Below are 19,449 nucleotides of genomic sequence, written 5' to 3' on the forward strand. Positions count from 1 at the left end.
AAAAAAACGGTTGATTAATATTCCAAATATGACCTATCGCAATCGAAACCACATCGAGCTTTGTTTTCAGCTCTAGCTCCAGTTCCAAATCCTCAGAAGAAAAACAAAAGAGACCATAAATAATGGACCCATGTTTAATGGGCTCCAATAGTCTCAACCCCCCTTGGGCTGATTATGATACCCCAAAACTAATTCCGATCCTGTGACAATTTCATCGATCCAACTTGACTGGTGTCTAGCGATCAGACCTGATATCTCAACAATCTGAGCCCAGGCCCAAGGTCTTGGGACTCTCACATATTGGCCCTAATTTCCCAATCTTGATATCAATTTCAAGACAGGGCAGGGCTTCCCGCTTTGCGGCTTGGCCCACGAGCGCCCAAGTCGAAGCGTTTCTCCAGGGTGAACCGATACGCCGTCAACCCCAGAATTATAGCTTCGACGGGAACTAACATGACAGAGAGCGCTACACCGGCCCGGCTCTGTTTGCACAGTGTGCCGAAGTGAGGCTGCACGTTCATGGCCACGTCCTTCCAGCGACATGTCCAGCTCTGAAGTGAATCGTTGGTGGTAGAGGCGTTCACACCGTAAAAGAAGGACATGGCGATGATAGCGGCGATCAGGGCAATAGCAGGGGGCACAAATGTGATTGCTCCCTTGACTGCAGCGTTTCTGCGGGCCTTATTTGCATCATGACCGTTAGTTTTGGAACCAAAAAGCAAATATAACAAAAAGAGACTGGGGGTAGCCTTACAGTCGGAAGCCTGCTGGCGATCAACGAAACAAGATTGGCTACAATAACCAGGGCACTACCGACTACCTGAGCGACGGTAGGGCGCACATCGAAGTTGGTAGGCCATAGTTGAAGTAACCAATCTTCCGGGACGTAGGTGGCATGGAATACAGCGAGGGCATCCGCCGAAACACCAAGGATTGTCAAGCCAGCTGCGAGACCAAGGACTGTGAGGCCCAGTCTAGCGCTGTCGATCAAGCGATAGATACGAAAGCTGGGCTCGGTTCGGACCGACTCAACATCTGCTTCGAAGTTGGACGCTGATATCTCTGTCTTGGTACCGATGGACATGTTTCTGGTGGAAGATTCCATTCTGAGGATATGGACCGATATGTTGGGGAGATATTACGAGGAACAAGACCGACAGAAAAGCAAACCCCAAGACCGGCTGGAGAGAAGAGGAAATAAATATGAGAAATAAGAAAGGGAAAAGGAAAAGGAACCAAACGTAGATACGAAAGAGCTTGAATTGATATTGAACTAGATCAGGGGGATTTGCAACGTAGATATACGAGATTGATCACATCTTATCAAGATCCGTTAACCTTAAGCGACGAACACCATCACAATAACACTGAGGAGACCAATTAAATGATGCAGATCATGGTGATAAGTTGGAGGCGCCTATGCAAGAACTGCAGCATAGGCGCGCTGGTTGCCGTTGTGTGAGAGGTTGACATCAAATGCTGGGCTAGGATTGGCCGAACCTCTAACTACAGGAGTTGAGCGTGTTGCCTCGAGCGCTTAGAGAAGCATTGAGCCAATCAGAGGCAAACTTTCTTCCCCAAGATGGATATGGTTGTCACCAAGATCTATTTTGGGTCCGTATCAAACCGTTGGCGTGAGCGGTTATGTACGTTGATGATTAGGAGAAGAAGGCTGCAGGAACGGTCGACCAGTGGTCACTGAGTTTATCCATCTATCAAGCAGTGAGAGTCAAGATCATCAATCCTTTCCCATCATGGTCACATGCTCAATCACCTGACCTGTCAAGAAAACGCCACAGCACATGCCACACCTTCTGACAGCTTTCAAGTTTCAAACGCCCCCCGATGTGGACCCCGAAAATATTCGGGCTAGACTTGGCATCGCGCTCCGAACAGTCAAGATGAATCAAAGTCTTCGATGTAACATTTCTTTTCAGCTTGCGGATACCGTTCCAACCTTTACAGCAGGGGATTCCATACAGTACTGCAGAGTTCACTACCTACAGACAGCATTCGTACAGCATAGTCTTCGGAAACCGTTAAACTAGTCGGTCCGCTACCTGTCGGAAATGAAACTTGCTGGATTGCTTTTGCCAGTTGATACCCACCTGCCACTCTTACTCCGCAATGGAGGCCGACTGGTGATGTTTTAATATTGAACTGCTTCATAGTTACATAAAGTACTCGAACTGCCGGGCAGATCGATGCGGCCTGACAATTGTCTTTTGTACAAATCCTTGCGGCACAGCACAAGGATACGGACAGCCCAGAGCAGAACCAGAGGCGACTACCCTCTTCCAGAATGTCTATGAATGACCATCGTGATTTCACGATGGTTGCGTTGAAAAGACGATGAACGGGACTCGCCCGAATGATGTTAATACTGCGACTCAAAGGCTGACGTTGACGTTGGCATGCGCCAAGATGTTCAAGGCCTTGGAGGCTTGGAGCTCCCTCAATCCTCAAGGCTCAAACCCTCTATCAACAAGACGTTCTCTGGCGCTGTGAGGCGTCGCGGATGATCGACAGTAGCGTTCTCGCCGGTTGCGGTTAGGACGCCAGGACCAACAAGGGCCCGTCCTCTGCATCCTTGCAAGCCGCTATTTAGACGAGTCAATCAGAGTGGACGATGCAGGGGAAGGGTCTGACATGATCCCTAACGTTCAGTAATCCAAAATGTGCTACCCTTGACATCGTCACAAACTTAGATCTCGGATTCTGAAGAGCTGAGACAGAGACCGGCATAGAGCCTCTATACATCGAGTACCATGTGTACATATCATTGGCGGGCTGACAAGACTCAACTGGAAGATCCCGACCCTTGTCTTGAGGATATTAAAATACTCATCAGCAGGATGCAGATCTAACGCAGTTGTTAATCACCTTCCAAAGGATTGGATATGGTAAGTTGGATCCAGAAGCCCCGCTGTTGTTTCTGGGCTCAACGCAGCTGAGGACCAGGAAGAGATGGTGAAATACGGGATTTCTGTGAGAATTCGTTATGCCGACGGCAATATGAAATCTGCTGCTGGGACTATGAATCTAATGCAATCTTTATGTCCTGCAGCTGCTTAGCGTACCTCATTCTTGGGACATGATTGGAACAGTTATGACAGTTCGACAGCAGATGCAATGCATCAAAGAGCTGAGGCTACTGCAAGACCCTTTACCAGCCCACAAAACCATAGAGCTTTTTCTGGTCGATGGAACGAATGTCTGGCACTTTCAAGTTTCAACGATGGCTAAATTAGAGTCAACCACACTACGCTACGCTATGCTATGAAAGTCACCTGGGATCATGAACCTCGAGCAACTGACAATTGCACACAGTCCAATGCTGCACATTGCATTACAGCCTTGGCACCTGGGACCGGGAACCATGAACGGCATGCGGATATAAACTACGCAACCGTCACTTTGATGTCCCACACCGGAGAGAGCGATGAGGACGAGAACAGACAAAGAGGCGCTACTTAGTGGTGGATCAAGACACCCCTCGGGGAGTGTTTCGAACGTCTTTGAAGGAGGAAACAAGAGATCAAGACAATAAACACGTCTTGTCTAGATCGGAATAGCATCATATGACATGAGACATGACATGAGAGGTATGTGCTGGATGTTGGTATCTTGAATAAAGGGAGCAGGTATCGTCAGTGTCGAAGCCTAGTATTGGATATGGATTCTAAGGCTTGTGGCCCCTCCTTGTCATGCGTCGGATCAACGGCCATCCGCAAGTTGATAAGGGTAGCACCCAACATCTGGACCAATCGCATCATAGCGTGGGCTCTGAAAGCCATGACAGGGACCCATGTCCTTACAGAAGAAATGACAAGTCCAATCCTGGGGGAAAGTCTAGCTGGAAATGTTCCGGAGTCGATTGCACACGCCTATTGGTCGAGATATCTACGCATGTTTCCATGCCTTGGTCCCTTCGCAAAAGGAAACACAGTCTGAAAGGGGAATACACTCTTGCGAAGTTTTGAGATATCTATCACCGGCCACTTTTCTCCGTGATGGCGAATTCTTGGGCTCATTTCACCAGCAAGATTGCCTGTTTCTATTCGGGCTCTTTTGTTCTCCCTCTCTGTCGTGTGCGGCTCATGCGAGACACGGGAACGGGGAAATGCATACACTACACAAAACGGATAACATTGGAGTTGCAGCGATCGGTCAACACCATTTGTGGCGGCCTTGAATGCGGCATAGCACGCGACTTTGAGAGAAGACTGAAGTCAGCCAGCGCGTCTATGATCCGTGTCCCATCAGAGACAGAATTACCAAGAGCCTGATCCTAGGCTTGGAACAGCTTAACTTGAGTTGCTGTTGAATGTGATGTGATGTTGCTTGTGCAGCCTGTGCTTCAACTTAGGCTGTGATAATGCCAGCTAGCCTACACTACACTACACTACACCCCCGGCTCTCCGGACCCGAGCAGTCGGTTCTGTCCGTGATGTGCCTGATCTGTTATTGGGGTGGTATCAGGCTGGCGGAAAGTCCTGTCCTCCTGCTGTGATCTGTCAGGCTGAGGGGAATGGAAGCTGCCGAAGGGGGTGTATGGATATGGAGAAGAGTTTCCGGGAATATGAGCGAGTGCGTTTTGCAGTTTCCGGGCTGTCAAGTGCGCTTCACCCCTTTTCTTGTCTTCTTTCTTGACTGCTCAAGTCGAGTTGGAATTGAAGTCTCTTTCTCAAGCCTCGAACGCAACTCGGTTCCTCTCCCGGCAACTTACACGCAAGCCTAGAATCTTCGGACTTTGGTATCTTTTCCGTGGCTGGGGGGCTGGGTCCATTGGTCCATGACCCATTAGGCTTGAGCCTTTGCCGACGGGTACAATGGGTGATAATCAAAGCGAAAGCTTCACTCTGGTGCATTCGTTCATTGTTGATCAACAAGGGTCATCAACGATGTGTCCCTGGGTATGAATAAGTTTGGGTCTGTCAAGGATATGAACATGACAAGGGCATCAACTACTTGACATGGACATGGATCCTACGGTAGGAGAGGCATGGGTCTGTCTGTCTATGTACTGTACCTTTATTACCTAGTGAGGTGAGTGAGGACTAAATGATTTAGGCATGGATGGGTATGGGGGTGTGGTAAGAAATTGAACGACACTCCCTCTCCCAGTCCCTCTATCGTCATTCATTCATTCACTTATTCATTTTGTCTTCTCTCCCATTGTTTGTTATATTAGTATCCTTCGCCTGCCCCTCAGTGTTTACCTTGACTTTTCGAGTATATTCTGACTTTCAAAGCAGAGAAAAGCGTTTTATTTTAATGTTTTGTCCTACATTAACTGAACCAAAGGTCATTTAATGTACTCTACCTACTCTACTCATCCACTTTATGCCCAACTCAAAGAAGCTCATTACCAGCAACATCTACTACACTCTACCACAACAATTGGCGGTCTTGCGGGCGTCAATTTCTCAGCGCATTGCCACCACGCGTATCGCATAGGGTTTGCGACAACTACCACAGTATCATCTGGCACTCTGTCCTCATAAATCTTTTGCAACATGTCTTCGCATACAACAATGTATGCCCCGCCATCACCGGCGTCTGGCACCTTTGTAAGTCAACCAACCCATTCTTCACTCTCTAATCTCACAACAAAGGATGCCCAATACTAACACTATTCTTTTCAGCACAACTTCGATAAACTCCCCGCAGAACTACGTCTCAAGATCTGGAATTACAACCTCCCTCCTGCGCGCCTCGTGCCTATGCAATGCGGTTCCTCATGGTCCGGCTCCTCAGGCTCGTTCTCATGGTCAGGATGTACTTCGCCGGCGACCATTCCCGCCAACCTACACGCATGTACCGAGTCGCGAAGTGAAGCTCTGAAGTACTACGGACTTGGCTTTGGCTTTGCTCGTGGTCCTGGCCAGGTTTTCCTCGACCCCGATCGCGATATCCTCTACTTTGGACCTCGCGATGGTTATATGGCCGCAGACTCTCAGTTTCAAACATGCATGTCACTGTGCGATCCTCAAGAACTCGCTCTCGTGCGCCGCCTTGCTATCAACGATGCTCTATTTTGGGTCGACACAACTTATCGATCCATGACTGCCGCCAGTCTCACAGTCGAGATGCTTCGGCGCATTCAGTCGCGTATGCCGGGACTTGAGGAGCTCATATTTGTCCCTCGCGCAGAGGAAACACCAGAGTCTTTATCCTACATAGAGCCAACCATGGTCTATGTCCGCATGGCACAACAGATTGAAGTCGCCATTCAAACTCTACAACAACAAACCCCCGACTGGACACCGCCCAGGTGGAGGATTCTACCACTGAGCGCTTTCCAAAGCGTCGGTGCTGCTTGAGGACCTGCTTACTGAACAAGCTAAAAATGCTTTTACGCATACCAGATTTAGCCACTGAGCACAAGACTCTGCAGAAAGCAGAGAGCGTGGACACGTTGAACGGCTTAGGCTTTCTTTTCACCAATTAAAGACAAACGCTGAGCCTCCACGACACCCTCTCCTCCAAAGTGCCGCGTCCACCCACCAACAGGCTGGGTGAGGTTATTTGAGAGAGACGCCAATATGGGCGTCATCAGTCGTTTTCACATATGCCAGCTCAGCTCAGCATATCATCTGCTTATAGGCGAAGACAGCGACTGCATTTACTCTATACCCATACTCATTTCACAATTTGGACAAGTGCTTCAAGCGGGAAAAACAGCACCGCTAACCAATCCCACATTGTCTTCATTCTGGAAGTTACATAGGATTTCATCGTCGGTACTAGGGCTTATCAGGTCACAAAAGGGTCCTTGGGGAAGGATCTAGTTAGTTCATAGAGGGGGACTGGCGGACGGTATCTGGAAAGACTCGTGGCGTCATTCGTATCAGACTTCAATGGTGAAAACCTCTCAAAATGCTGCCTGCGTTATGTCTTTGTGTATAATATTCGTACAAAAGCTATGCTACAGAACGATCAGGCAGTCCAACGCCAGTCCAATAATGCATGTATAACACAACATCTATCATATCCTTCCACATTCGTGATTAGTTCATTCGTTCGTTCAATGCAGACACAATGCTTCCGCCTCTATGTACTAATGCTTACTCGCAGCCTCTTCTGCGGTACTGTCTACTACCCATATCCGGTGGTGGCGGCGACCCCTTCCGGTGCCGTATCGTGCTGCCGAGTGACGGCATGATGTTGCGTGGTGTTACCTCGACACGGCCGGAACCCGTCTAATTTGCCTTGTCCCTACCAATCCCCATGCCGATGCCCTTCCGCCGGCCTCTGACGAGTGCCTCGAGTGCCTTTCCCATAGCCGGCAGATCGCCGAGCATTGTGATATGGCCGCGCTCGGTACAGACCCGACCACCGCGGGCGATAGAGTAGCCTTCCGGAATCATGGCTTCCTTGGCTAAGACAACGCCATCACCTGGTCGGAAAAGAAGGTCGTCGTAGGCATCAGAATAGCATATACCCTCGCGACCAGTGACCTGGGCTGCGTACACTGTGGGAATACTTTTGCCGTATAACACAGCGTGAGGAGGGTAGGCATTGGCTTCCTGGTGCTCTGGCGAGTGGGCCAATTCGGAGCGAAACTTGCGAGTCGCTGCAAGAGTTCGGGTGAGATAATTCAAGTAACGCTTACGCTGCAGATCTGAAGGCTTTGATTCTTCCACATTTGCACCACATCCATTGAGCTGAGGTGCGATAGGGTTGTGATCTCGGGCAGCCGCCGCTGGTGAAGGTGGCCATTTCTCGCTCTTGCTGTCAGCACGAGCCCGAAGAGAGTTTGGGAGGAAGGACGAGAAGGACGATGACTGAGGACGGTTGCGAGGCGGCAAAGCCGGTTGCATACACGGGCTCAGATGCCACCTGATCCATTCCTGAGGATCGTAAAAGTCGATGGGATACTCTTCTCCCGTATTCTTATCTACGAAGCAGAACCCATCCTCAGGCAGAAAGACGAAAGACGTCCGCATGCTGAAATTGACGCTTGCTGTGAGAAGCTTCTCATTCAAGAGGACTACATCACCATGGCGAAGAGGATTCAGGATATTGACGCAACGTTGCGGTGTACCACAGTACAAGACCCCTGAGAAGAGATCAGGTCTCTGGTTGACAGCATGCCGTGTGATGATACCGCCCAAACTGTGAGATATGACAAGAGCTCCACGAGATCCAGCCAGCGTCCCTTCTTGGTTTGAAGGGAGTTTCTGGAGATATTCTTGTAATTTGCGAGATAGCAAATGGGGACTCAGGCGCCAGTCATACCCATAGTCCCAAATTCGCAGCTTGCCCAATCGAGCATTATCGCACGAGCGCAGTTTCTTGATAAACTTTCGAGAGACGTCGACGGGGCCGATGTGTTTCAGCATACCGTCAGGCTTGATGGTCTCTTCCATTCTTTCCTCGTCCTCATCCTCTAATCCAACTTCGAGATTGACCTTTCGCATGTTGAGACCGAGCTTCACAGGGGCCCAGACCTGTTGGTGAGGTGGCTCGGCAGATCGTAAGACGGAACCACGGTATCCGCCCATAATCACTAAGTCACCAGTCAGAGAGTCCAGGACCCTATCGAGAACAGCAGATCCATCCTTTGAGCTAACATCGAAGTCCTTGGGAGGCTGGGGGCGAGTTGGTGATGGTTCAGGCGAGTGGAATGCACCGATTGAATGAGTTGACTTCCGTGCCTGGCTGTATAGCTTGGGCAGACTAGGTATCTTGAAGTTTGGAACGTCAGGAAGGCTGTCTTTCAAGGCCATGAACCGAATATTGACCATTTCACGGACATCCTGGAATTGCTCGTCATCGCCGAGAGAAGAAGTGCGAGAAAGACTGTGATATAAGTGACTCTCGTCAGAAGTGACCCGTCGAAGAACCCTGGGTCGCACAGAGGCAGAAGCTGCGTTAGGATCCCGGGAAGCAGAAGCGAGTCCTCGAGCCTGTTGCGGTGACGGACTAGGCCTTACTCGAGAGACACCAAGCGCATTAGAAGGAATATGAGGTGAATGCTGGCGGGTTTCTGGTGATGAGTGACTCGAGATACCTGGCGTACTGGCACTGGCTTTGTCGTGTGAGCTGGAAAAGAACGAGTTCGGCATCGAGGGTAACAGGTGCGTCGGAGGGCTAAGAGAAGGCCATGCTTTCTGCAGTCTCCTCAGTGCTTCTTGGCCTGCCGACCTAGATCGATTTCGAGCTGGAGCTAAGGCATTTCCTAGAATACTTCCTGATGGTCTGCTTGTGGAACCTTTGGTCGTAGGCTTCGGCTGAGCGTGCCAGGGTGAAGGCAAGGCATTTCGATACTGCTGAGTGGGCTCTACTTTGGTGGGGGTTCTTTCTGGGGTAGCAATCTGTGGTACCTGGGGTGTTGTCTCGGGCGAAGACGAAAGATCAGGGCTTGTGTCACCATGTCTTTTGACGGGCACGTCGAACAACCCGGCTCGACTCTTATCCAGTGCTAAGGCCTTCTCGATGGCCGGTGTGTTTTGCGAGGTCAAATGTCTAGCAGCGTCACTAAGAGCAGGTTGCAGTATTGCCTCAGCCTCATCTTGATTGCAGATGATTGAGTCATCATCATCCTGAATATCTGGACTTGGGATATCAGGTAGAGGTACATTCGACGGTTTCGTTGCCATGATTCACTTGATGAGCCCAACTACAAACCCCAGCCTGACACAACCAGAGGACAAGAACGGGAGTTTGGGTTGAACAGCGGGTTTTTGTGAAAAAGGACCGAAATTTGTGTATATGTTGAACATGCGAGTTAGCGGGCAAGACGAGACACTAGGAGAAGAGAGAAGAGGTTATTTAAGGAAGGTAAAACGAAGGATTATCAGACATGGCCGCAATGCGGTTCTTGTTTGTTCCTCGGCCTAAAACAAATCACGGAGATGGAGGAGAGAGACGGTGGAGCTAGGCCAGAGAGAGATCAGAAAGGAATCACTCAATCTGTCCAACAATGCGGCCGTGTGTGCTGATCCGGGAGGGCCGGGTGTGGATGGATCCACGATTGATGGTTGGTGTTTAGGTATATGCCGTTTTTTTCTCTTTCGTTCTCGTATTAACCGTTTCGGGCGGATGAGCCTAACGTTGCTTGTGAAGTATTATTGTCTTGAAAAAAAAGATGAAAGTCAGCTTTCGAAACATTGACAACAAATAGACCTAGTGGAAGCTTCCAAGCATTGGCCCTGATCGTCGTTGGTTTAATGAGGTCATGGTGTATGGAATTAAATAAACCGGGGATTCTGGGCCAATTACGGGCCGACAAGATGTTTTCTGGGGAATTGATCAACAGGTTATAGGGCGAAGTGAAGGCTGAGGCTGATGATGATCAATTGTGTAATCTATTTCTTTGTAGGTCGTCGTTGTTGATGTTAGGTAGGGATAATGATACACCTAGAATCGATCAACTTTTGGTGTTATACATAGTCTCTTACAACTCCCGAGTGGCAGGAACGAATCTAGGATGAAAGCTCTTATTCGGGAAGGAGCCAAGACATTAGACCAAGATTCAACACGCGCGAGCTTGGCGAGACAGGAGACAGCCACCCACATGTTCATGTGATAATGGACCCCCAACTTATGGACCCTTGAAAAATGAGATGATTCTGTCGTGAGACTTGACATTTACATGTGAAAGGCGATAAGAAAAAGACAAGAAATCAGAAGATAACTCTGCAGAAAGTCACGATCAGACTTGACAACTGTTACCAATCGGAAGGAACTGTTCCTTGCAGCTTTCGGTGGGTAACATCACAGTACCAAGAACTCTAAGTAGCATTGATATGCTAACACAGCCTTTAAGGATTCAAAGGGATTGAAGATCTTCATGCAAAAGAGAGCAGATCTCTCTGAGAATCTAAGCCTGAGTCATCTTGAATCAATACTTTGTTCAATCTCATGATTCTGTCTTCTGCAATCATTAAAGATTAGTCATGATAAACGTAGCAGCCACGCCGCACTCCATTCTCAACGCCTTCGTTAACGTCATCCACCGACTTTCCTCCCCGCGTGCTATGGACCCACTCGGTCCCGGTCAACGGCGCCGACACGACCCGGGCACAGCGGAGCTATTACCAAGATCTAATCGGATCGTTATGTCATGACCTCGAACCAGATGATCCTGTCCTAAATCGAAGCTATCATTGAGCATCAGTGTCATTGCCAGCTCTCGATATTCGTCGGACCGTCACAATGTCAACTCTCGAACCTCGACCTCCGTACTCAGAAGCTGAGATCAAGAACCTTTATCCGCCTCAACTACGTCTGCAACTCGTCCAGATTCTTCTCCGTCATGGCGAACGCACACCCATCACCGCTCGCTTCACTTCCACAGGCCTCGCGCCTTTCTGGCCATACTGCTCTGCAGCTCGTCGTTTAACCAGCGTCATTCTCGATCCTTCTGCCATCGACTCCCGTGTCGATCCCGCCGACAACCCAGGTCTTACAGCTTTCGAGTGGAAGCGCCGTCTCGAGACCTTTGGGCCTGACGATGCGCCTATTTTAGCCACTGGCCGCAATGGCGAGCTTGATGCTATTTGCGATATGGGCATGTTGACCGATCGCGGACGAGAAACAACATATAATCTCGGCCGGCGCCTGCGCCATCTCTACGTCGACCAGCTTCGCTTCTTGCCAGAGAACCTCGCTGTTGACACCGACACGGCTGCCATCTATCTCCGAGCTACACCTATACCCCGCGCTCTCGAATCTCTCCAGCAAGCTTTCTACGGTCTCTATCCTCCTTCAGCTCGCACCTGTGGCCTTCATCCTCCCACAATCCTTACTCGATCACCTGCCGACGAAACTCTCTTCCCCAACGATGGCAATTGTCGACGCTTCGCTGCTCTCGCACGCGCTTTTGCTCAGCGCTGTGCTGATCGCTGGAACGACTCCGACGAGATGGCATATTTGACAAAACGCCTCGGTCGCTGGATGCCCGAGGAACACCCGCACGTTGCTGTGGACTCTCGCCCTCGCCTTAGTGGTATTATGGACACTATCAATGCTACAAAAGCCCACGGTCCAGCCACTCGACTACCTAAAGAGTTCTATGATCCAGAAGTCAAGCGAATTATTGAGAAGATCGGCGTTGAGGAGTGGTATGCTGGATACAAAGAGAGTGAGGAATACCGCACGCTAGGCATCGGTGGACTTCTTGGAGACGTTGTCTCTCGTATGGTCGGTAGTGCTGAGCATTCTACTGCAGATGGCGAGTATGAGCTGGCTCTCAACAAGAAGGTATCTGCTACTACCCCACAACCTGTACGATTTGGAATGAGCGGTTGCCACGATACCACTCTTGCCGCCACACTCGCCAGCCTCGGCGCCTTCAACGAGGAGGCCTGGCCGCCTTTTACAAGTCACGTTGCGATTGAACTATTCCGTCACGTCAATGCAGGCGTCACACCTCCTCCTGAAGCTCCTAAGTCGAGTGGCTTCCTGTCTTTCTTAGGTTTGGACAGTAAAGGAGCCTCCCTTGCTGTGTCACCACCTCCGGGCATCGGTCGCAAGAAAACTCCAGACTTGACAGAGGACGAAAAAGAGCGTCTGAAGGGTTACTACGTCCGTCTGCGCTATAATGACCGCCCGGTGACTATCCCTGGCTGCACACCAACAGGCAAGCATCTTGATGGCGATGAGTCCTTTTGCACTTTGGTAAGTCCTAATACTCTCCCTATTACCAGCTTTGGAACCAAGACTGGTATCGTGCTTTACTTACCCCTCAATAGGAAGCCTTCAAGGAGATCGTGGATAAGTTCACACCCACAAACTGGAAACAACAGTGCCGCGCCAATATAAAGGACCCAGCATTTCCTTCCAAGCCCGAGCCATCTGGATATTAATTGTGAAAATAATCTACATGCACATGGGAGGTAACCGAGATTCTGCAATATCTAACTCTGTCCCAGTCCTGGAGTTTGTGTGCATTCACCATTAGACTCTAATCGCATTTTGCCCTCAAACGACCTCAAGAACTTAAATCGGATATAAGCTAATCAGATACATACATAGACATCACTCATGTAGGAGAACTGAACCGTCACAAGCATAAATAGACATATTGTTAAGTGATCATATGATCTGCGTTCAAGACTGTAGTGCCTAACCTAACCTAAGACTCCGTAATAGACATAAACGCAGGTGATATATCCTCTCATCCATCCATCACATGCTGAATACTCTCCAGTTCAAACAGCGTCTCGTCTCAACCATGAGCGCTCCCATCTTTCACAAAGGGGGCGTATTAATCGCAAATCCCATTTCTTCCGAATGCTCTCTTCCTCTCATGAGCAAAACATCAAAAATCGAGACCAACTTGCAATACAAAAAAAGATACACCGAAGGGGTAAATTATCAAGAAAAAGGGAAATCAAAGAATGAAGGTCTGTAAAGTCCCAAGAATCAAGGACCGGACGCCACAAGTGACGTCGATTACAACGTTTAAGCAAGTTTTTCGTTCAATCTCGCTTGTGATGAGAGTGAAAGCATAAAGATGCACAAGCGTCATTAGTTTGCAACTTCCTCCTCGACCCAACCGTTCAGGCCTCCTTGAATAGCAAGGCCGAATCCAGATCCCATACCGCCATAGCTAGCCTGGTAATGATGACCCCGTCGTTGCTCGGTCTCAGCTCCGGGAACACCGTTGGAGCCATTTCCACCGTTCTCGAATCCAGGAGCAAGCACAGGAAGACTGACCGCCCTGCTGTGCTGACCTCGGCCTGGTGCAAGCAAGCCACCAATCGTAGTGGCACCCGGTGCTGCGCTGTTGGCCGGGTATCCGTTCGAAATGCTCGCTGATTGTCCATGGCCTGAAGCAGGCACTTGCTGGGACATGGCGAGATCGAGATCGCTAGGAGAAGGCTGTGCGGTACCAAACAGAGCATTTTGTTGAGCAGCGATCTGCTGTTGCTGGTGGTGTTGTTGCTGCTGGGCCTGGTGAGAGACCTGGTTCAGATACATTGTCAAAGGGTTACTGTTGGCATTGAAGAGAGCAGCTGATTGCTGGGGAGTGTTGCCGTTGGTGGGAGAACCGCTGTTCTGGGAGCCGTTAGGTGGAGGAGAAGACACACCATCGCCACGAGGAGACTGCGACTGCTGCATCTGACGAGGGGGGTTACCGCAACGATCTTTGCCAAAGTTGACCTTGAACTTCCTGTAGTCGTCTCGGCCTCGGATGGCCTCAATCGCCTTGATGGCGTTGGCGATGTTGGTGAAGTTTACGAAAGCACAGCTCTTCTCACGCAAAGTGTTGACAAGCTCAATCTCACCATACTCGGAAAAGTCCTGTCGTAGGCGCTCCTCGGTCCAGGTTTCGTCAAGGTTGCCGATGTAGACGTTTCGGGAAGCACCACCGCTCACAGCCAGAGCGATGGCGGGAGGAAGAGCTCCAGAGTGCTTGCCCCAGCCAATCTTCAGGCGCCGGTTGTGGATCATGAGGCCCTGAATGTTGCTCAGAGCGTAAAACGAAGCAGCAGCGGTGGGATCGATGAAGGTAACGAAGCATATGTGCTTGTCGGGAATGTAACGGATATGGTGAAGAAGTCCTCCACGAACCACATTGCAAATCTCCTCAATAGTCGTCTCTGGGTGGATGTTGCCAAGATAGATGGTTCGGTTACCAAGGTTGTTGATACCTCCAGCAGTCGTAGCGACGGCAGCAGCAGCAACAGATTGCTGGGCTAAAGCATTCGAGATCAAGTCACGATCGGCACCTGTGAGCATATGGGCGTATCCAGGGGCAATACCCAGGTATTGAGCAGCATTTTGCTGTTGAGTCTTGGAAACGTAGGCGCAACGGTCCTTTCCGTAGTAGACGCGGCGAGGGGCCTGCCACTTGGGCTCTTGAGGAAGCTGGGAGACAGCCTTGATGGCGTTGGCAATCGAGAGGTAGTGGACAAACGCAATGTTCTTCTCGCGGACGATCTTGATTGTGTCAATGGCACCAAACTTACCAAGGTCCTCGCGCAGTTCCTCCTCGGTAACCTCCTCAGGCAGATTGCCCAAGTACACGTTTCGTGAAGCTCCAGATTGCTGGACAGCCAGAGCAACAGAGGTCGGAACCTGCGAAGGCTTGCCCCAACCAATCTTGATGTCCTGGCCCTTGATGCAGAGCTTTTTCAAGATGGCATCAGAATGGAAGTGAGTGGCGGAGCTAGCGTCAAGGAACGAGATGAAAGCACAGTTCTTGTCCGGCAGAAGACGGACTGACTCGATTTGACCACTTCGAACATGGCCAAGAATCTCCTCAGCCACAGTGTCCGGAGGAATGTTACCCAGGTAAACAGTTCGGCTAGTTCCTGTAACAACACCGGATCCCATTGAGACTGGAGAGGTAGGAGGCAGAGGTGCCTGCATACCGAAACCACCAGTAGGCGACTGGGGAGGGTAAAATTGAGGAGCACCATAAGTGGACGGGGAGACTATTCCTTGGTATGACTGAGGAGAAATGGTCTGCTGCACGGGGCTAGAGATACCATTCTGCTGCTGGTTGTTTCCTTGCTGTTGCTGGAATCCGGGGATGCTCTGAAATTGAGGACTGGCAAAGGCAGCGGGTGTACCGGGCTGGAAAGGGCTGCCGAGAAGCAGCTGAGAAGGTAAAAGGGGGGTGAACTGCATATCAAATGCAGTCCCCGGGGTAGCCATGTCCACTCCATTGTTGGAAGCCTGCTGGACCATAGGCTGAGGCTGGGTGTTGATCGAGGGGATGTTGCCTCGTCGAGGGTGCCGGTCGGCGAAGCCAGAAATGTTGGAGTTGAAGGCGCCATGAGAGAAACCAGTATCGCTGTTGGAAGGCTTGGAGGCATGCCCGAAGCGGTTGGCAGGGCCATTAGGGGCACCCTGGCCAACGGGTCCATTTAGGTCTTGCATACCGAGCAGATGAGGGGGGACGAGCGAGTCCCGCCCGACGTGCGACAGTACAGCCGTTTTGAAGAATTGGTTGTGCCCGAGTAAGGCACGGAGAGAGCTGCGAAGTTGGGGGGATGATCCGACTGAGAACTTCAGACGATCCAAGTCTCAAATTCAATGGCTGCACAGCAGAGCTGATCTTTCAGGGGATGGAAATCGGTCAAATCTCGAGAATCCAATGAGTCAAAGCAGGCCGTATAACAATGCTAAAGCAAATAGTTATGCAGAATAAAGTCGATAAAATCGAGTATTATGAAACGGATTGACTTATTCAAAAGAGAATAAGACAAGGCAGCTCTGTAAAATAAAAAAAAGGTCGTTCCAGGAAGCGACCGTTTAGTATATATGGCGATCGAATTTGAAAGACTTTCGGCCGAATCGAAACCGGAGGGTTTGGTGAGGCTGAAGATGCAAAATAATGGTAATCGGCTGCAAGAGCGAGTGTATCGAAATGTCGAACGAGAAACGTAAAGCACGAGGATGCGTAGCTTTGCTGAGCTTAGGATGATATCCAGGGACAAAGTGAGCTTAGCAGATGAAAAGTATTAATAAAGCAATATGGCCGAAACGAGTGTCGACGAAGCCGAAAAGTGCAGTCTCAAGAGAAGGAAGAAGAACGACACTGCATCTGCCAAGGAGCAATCAATGAAAGCCTCAGACAGTGAGTGAGTATGAGAGACGAGACTTGACGGAGAACAAGAAGAGACAAAAGTCGGCGTCGATGAGAGGACGGCACAGATGTGGAGGGAAGAAGGAGTCAAAGGAGGGAGAGGGATGAATTTCGATGTCGTCCAGGTTGACCTCCAGAAGATCAGGGACCAGGAAACACAGGGGGTGTGTTGGGTGAGCCTCAGGCCAACAAGTAATGTAATAGAAGCTCAAATGATTAGCTGTAGGCGGTAGACTGTAGCACTGTAGGTACAAAAGAGGCCGGTCCAGTCCAGTAGATTGGAAATAATGCAAGGTAATAATGCTCAAATGAGCGAAGAGGCGCCAGGGAGGGAGAGAAAAAAGGCCAGACAGACCTGGTAGGGAATGAGGTGGAGGAGGGTTCGGTGGGTGGGTGGAGTTGTAGATTGAGAAGGGATAATTATGAAATGAAAGAAGAAGAATAAGAAGAAAAGGTAGATGTTGAGATTATTGGAAGAAGAGGTTGATGGAAAAGGACGGATTGATAATAAGAAGTTGAAGAAGGAATGGATGAAGTTAGGATATGAGAATGGAAAGAATGATCAAAGGTGACTTAATCATGAAAAGAAGACAGGAAAGAGCTGATGAACGATGAATGCAACAATCCAGCGGTGATAAAATAATTATGTACGATACGCTTCTCAGTGCCTCCACTAACCAACTGCATGAATGAATAGAAGTGTGCAGTCAAGTCATGAGGTGGTCAATTCACGGTCATGGAAAGGAAAGAAAAGAAGAGACACGCGCTCGCAGTCATTGAGTGAGTGAGTGGTTGCACAATTCATCAATCGCGCATGCACAAAGCACCAACACAAAATGAACGCTCGAGACTAAAGGTGGAAGCTATTGGACTAAGACCGAGACGGGCTTAGAGGCTACCGACGACGGACAACGGCGAGCCAGTCAGGAACTGAAAGGAGAGGATTGGTGCATCTTTTCAGGGGGAGCTGAAGGCCAAGTCTCGTGGTTCAGAGAGACAGACAACGCATTGCCTCTGTTGGGTTGTGGAGAAGGGGAGGCTCTGGGGCCTGGGGGGACACTGGACAAGGGGACCATTGCCTAAAGGGGGTCAAGGTTGGAATTGGCTGCTCCGATAGTTTAATGACCCTGACAGGGATCATGTCGATTAGTTGTCACTAAAGGTCGGTGACGGACTGAACCGAATTCGTCGATCGTCAGTCAATACCAGTTGTGAACGACAATAGAAACAGCCTGAAGTGAAGTAAGTGTATCAGAATGACTATCTACGGTAAAAGGTTAGTCCTGGATAATGAGTTTCCATCAATAGCAGCCCTTTATTGACTGATTCCGTGTTGGAGATGTACATAATATTATATGCACTGCAATGTTACATACAGACAAGCTCCTCCTTGCGAAACATGCCATCCAATCCCGTCCGTCTGGAAGACTGCACTGTTTGTCTCGGCTTGGCTTCTTGGATCTGCCGGTGAATATCCATCCATACCACGCGATCAGTTCTGGGCTCAGCATCAGATAGGGGTAGCCAGTCTGCTGTTATTACTCTGTAATTGCTGTGCAGATAGTTTTCAGGTAGGTCCTGATGAAAGCAGATATGACTTATCCATTCTGAGCTAGGTCGGCTTGGTTTCGGGATAAAATAGCATGATGATGAAATTGAAAGCAATCAAGGCAATGCTGAATAGACTTTGAATGCAGCATATACGAGAATTTACTGAATTCAAATGTCACCACAAGTGGAAAGACTCCTCAACTGTGCCTCTACCAAAATCAATGACCACTACAGCTCATGCTCCAACTCTTAACTCTGTGATTGTATACATCCATAGTAGTTCAACCTGTTCTCTTCTCCCCTGGCACAAACTGGACCCCTAACTCATGATTATGGGTTATTAATGGGTCTGACGGTCCGCCCGTTTCTTCGCGCTAAACTTGCTCAAAGCTCAAAGAGTAACTTCACCCGCGTCACTTGAAACGCTCCAATGTCCTCAGCATGGAGTCAGTCTGACAGCTGGAGCATTGGAGACTCTTGCAGATCCAGCAGAGCCTCCGATACCAGACAGTTCATCGTAGCTCAGTCTAACGAACCGCTCATATAAGACATGCAGAATAGGCCCCTCTACGGCGGCTACTACACCCAATCTTTGTATTCCAAAGTCCAGTACAAGTCGTACAAGCGAGAAGAAAAAAAGACGATCCGATTCGTATTCTTCACCTTGTTACATGGTCCCCAGTCGCCGTAAAACATCAACACGGGCCCTAGTCTTGAAGCATCTCACTCCCAAACACAATCGCCTTCAGAACATGGAAGTCAATTCTATTTTCGGAAGCGTCTCAGGCGCTTCGCAAACGCGCCACCCGCTTTCAATGGTTTCAAGCGTGTAGTTGACGCTGAGAATCTTCTACTCACGGTTGCATATAATGTCGACCAACTCTCTCAGTCTCACCTGAATGAGATTAGCAGAAACGTCGGTCTGAAAGTCGCATTCATTTACTGCTAGTGGTCCCATCTCTGATCCCACGTCCCGCGATGCTACGGATACTGCGCCTTGACCAGCTACTTACTATCCCATGTTGGCGAACTCCAGACCTCGCCTATCATCCCTGAGAGCTCCATGCCCCCTTTGTGCTGTCAGTGTCAAGGCTGTTTCGCTATGCTCTATTCGTAAACGATGCCATGCACATATTTCCCAATCGATCCAGTTTACAACCTATCCTTGAGAGAACGTGACCACCTCAGGGATTCATTAATTATATCTATCAGATCTCCGACCACATCTGCCAAGCGAAAGTTGTGGTAAACCATTAGCGAGTATTTGCACCGAACTCAACGTAAAATCACAATTCATGAGCCAATAGTGGCTCGTACTGATAACGAGGATTTGATGTTCAATTGTG

At 49.5% G+C, this 19,449-nt stretch overlaps 6 protein-coding genes across 6 annotated transcripts; 3 read left to right on the top strand and 3 right to left on the bottom strand.

Moving 5' to 3' along the window:
* Nucleotides 1–332: 332 nt before the first annotated feature.
* Nucleotides 333–1,084, bottom strand: BKA55DRAFT_692461 (uncharacterized protein; the record flags this gene model as incomplete). Its single annotated transcript, XM_046199786.1, has 2 exons — nt 333–680; nt 755–1,084. The coding sequence occupies 2 exons, from the start codon at nt 1,082–1,084 to the stop codon at nt 333–335; spliced, it is 678 nt and encodes a 225-aa protein (XP_046046791.1).
* A 4,435-nt stretch (nt 1,085–5,519) lies between these two features.
* BKA55DRAFT_517763 (uncharacterized protein) lies at nt 5,520–6,326 on the top strand (the record flags this gene model as incomplete). Its single annotated transcript, XM_046188213.1, has 2 exons — nt 5,520–5,573; nt 5,649–6,326. The coding sequence occupies 2 exons, from the start codon at nt 5,520–5,522 to the stop codon at nt 6,324–6,326; spliced, it is 732 nt and encodes a 243-aa protein (XP_046046792.1).
* An 879-nt stretch (nt 6,327–7,205) lies between these two features.
* On the bottom strand, nt 7,206–9,608 carry BKA55DRAFT_517322 (uncharacterized protein; the record flags this gene model as incomplete). Its single annotated transcript, XM_046188179.1, has 1 exon — nt 7,206–9,608. The coding sequence occupies one exon, from the start codon at nt 9,606–9,608 to the stop codon at nt 7,206–7,208; it is 2,403 nt and encodes an 800-aa protein (XP_046046793.1).
* A 1,558-nt stretch (nt 9,609–11,166) lies between these two features.
* Nucleotides 11,167–12,818, top strand: BKA55DRAFT_595746 (histidine phosphatase superfamily; the record flags this gene model as incomplete). The annotated part of the gene is made up of 2 exons (XM_046195845.1): nt 11,167–12,630; nt 12,705–12,818. 2 exons carry the CDS (start codon nt 11,167–11,169, stop codon nt 12,816–12,818), a joined length of 1,578 nt encoding a protein of 525 aa, XP_046046794.1.
* A 664-nt stretch (nt 12,819–13,482) lies between these two features.
* Nucleotides 13,483–15,843, bottom strand: BKA55DRAFT_517602 (uncharacterized protein; the record flags this gene model as incomplete). The annotated part of the gene is made up of 1 exon (XM_046188201.1): nt 13,483–15,843. One exon carries the CDS (start codon nt 15,841–15,843, stop codon nt 13,483–13,485), a length of 2,361 nt encoding a protein of 786 aa, XP_046046795.1.
* A 597-nt stretch (nt 15,844–16,440) lies between these two features.
* On the top strand, nt 16,441–17,635 carry BKA55DRAFT_541563 (uncharacterized protein; the record flags this gene model as incomplete). The annotated part of the gene is made up of 6 exons (XM_046190383.1): nt 16,441–16,543; nt 16,583–16,716; nt 16,779–16,796; nt 17,011–17,120; nt 17,250–17,332; nt 17,409–17,635. The coding sequence occupies 6 exons, from the start codon at nt 16,441–16,443 to the stop codon at nt 17,633–17,635; spliced, it is 675 nt and encodes a 224-aa protein (XP_046046796.1).
* Nucleotides 17,636–19,449: the final 1,814 nt, after the last annotated feature.

Source organism: Fusarium redolens (assembly GCF_020744475.1).
Source record: "Fusarium redolens strain MPI-CAGE-AT-0023 chromosome Unknown BKA55scaffold_12, whole genome shotgun sequence".
NCBI lineage: Eukaryota > Fungi > Ascomycota > Sordariomycetes > Hypocreales > Nectriaceae > Fusarium > Fusarium redolens.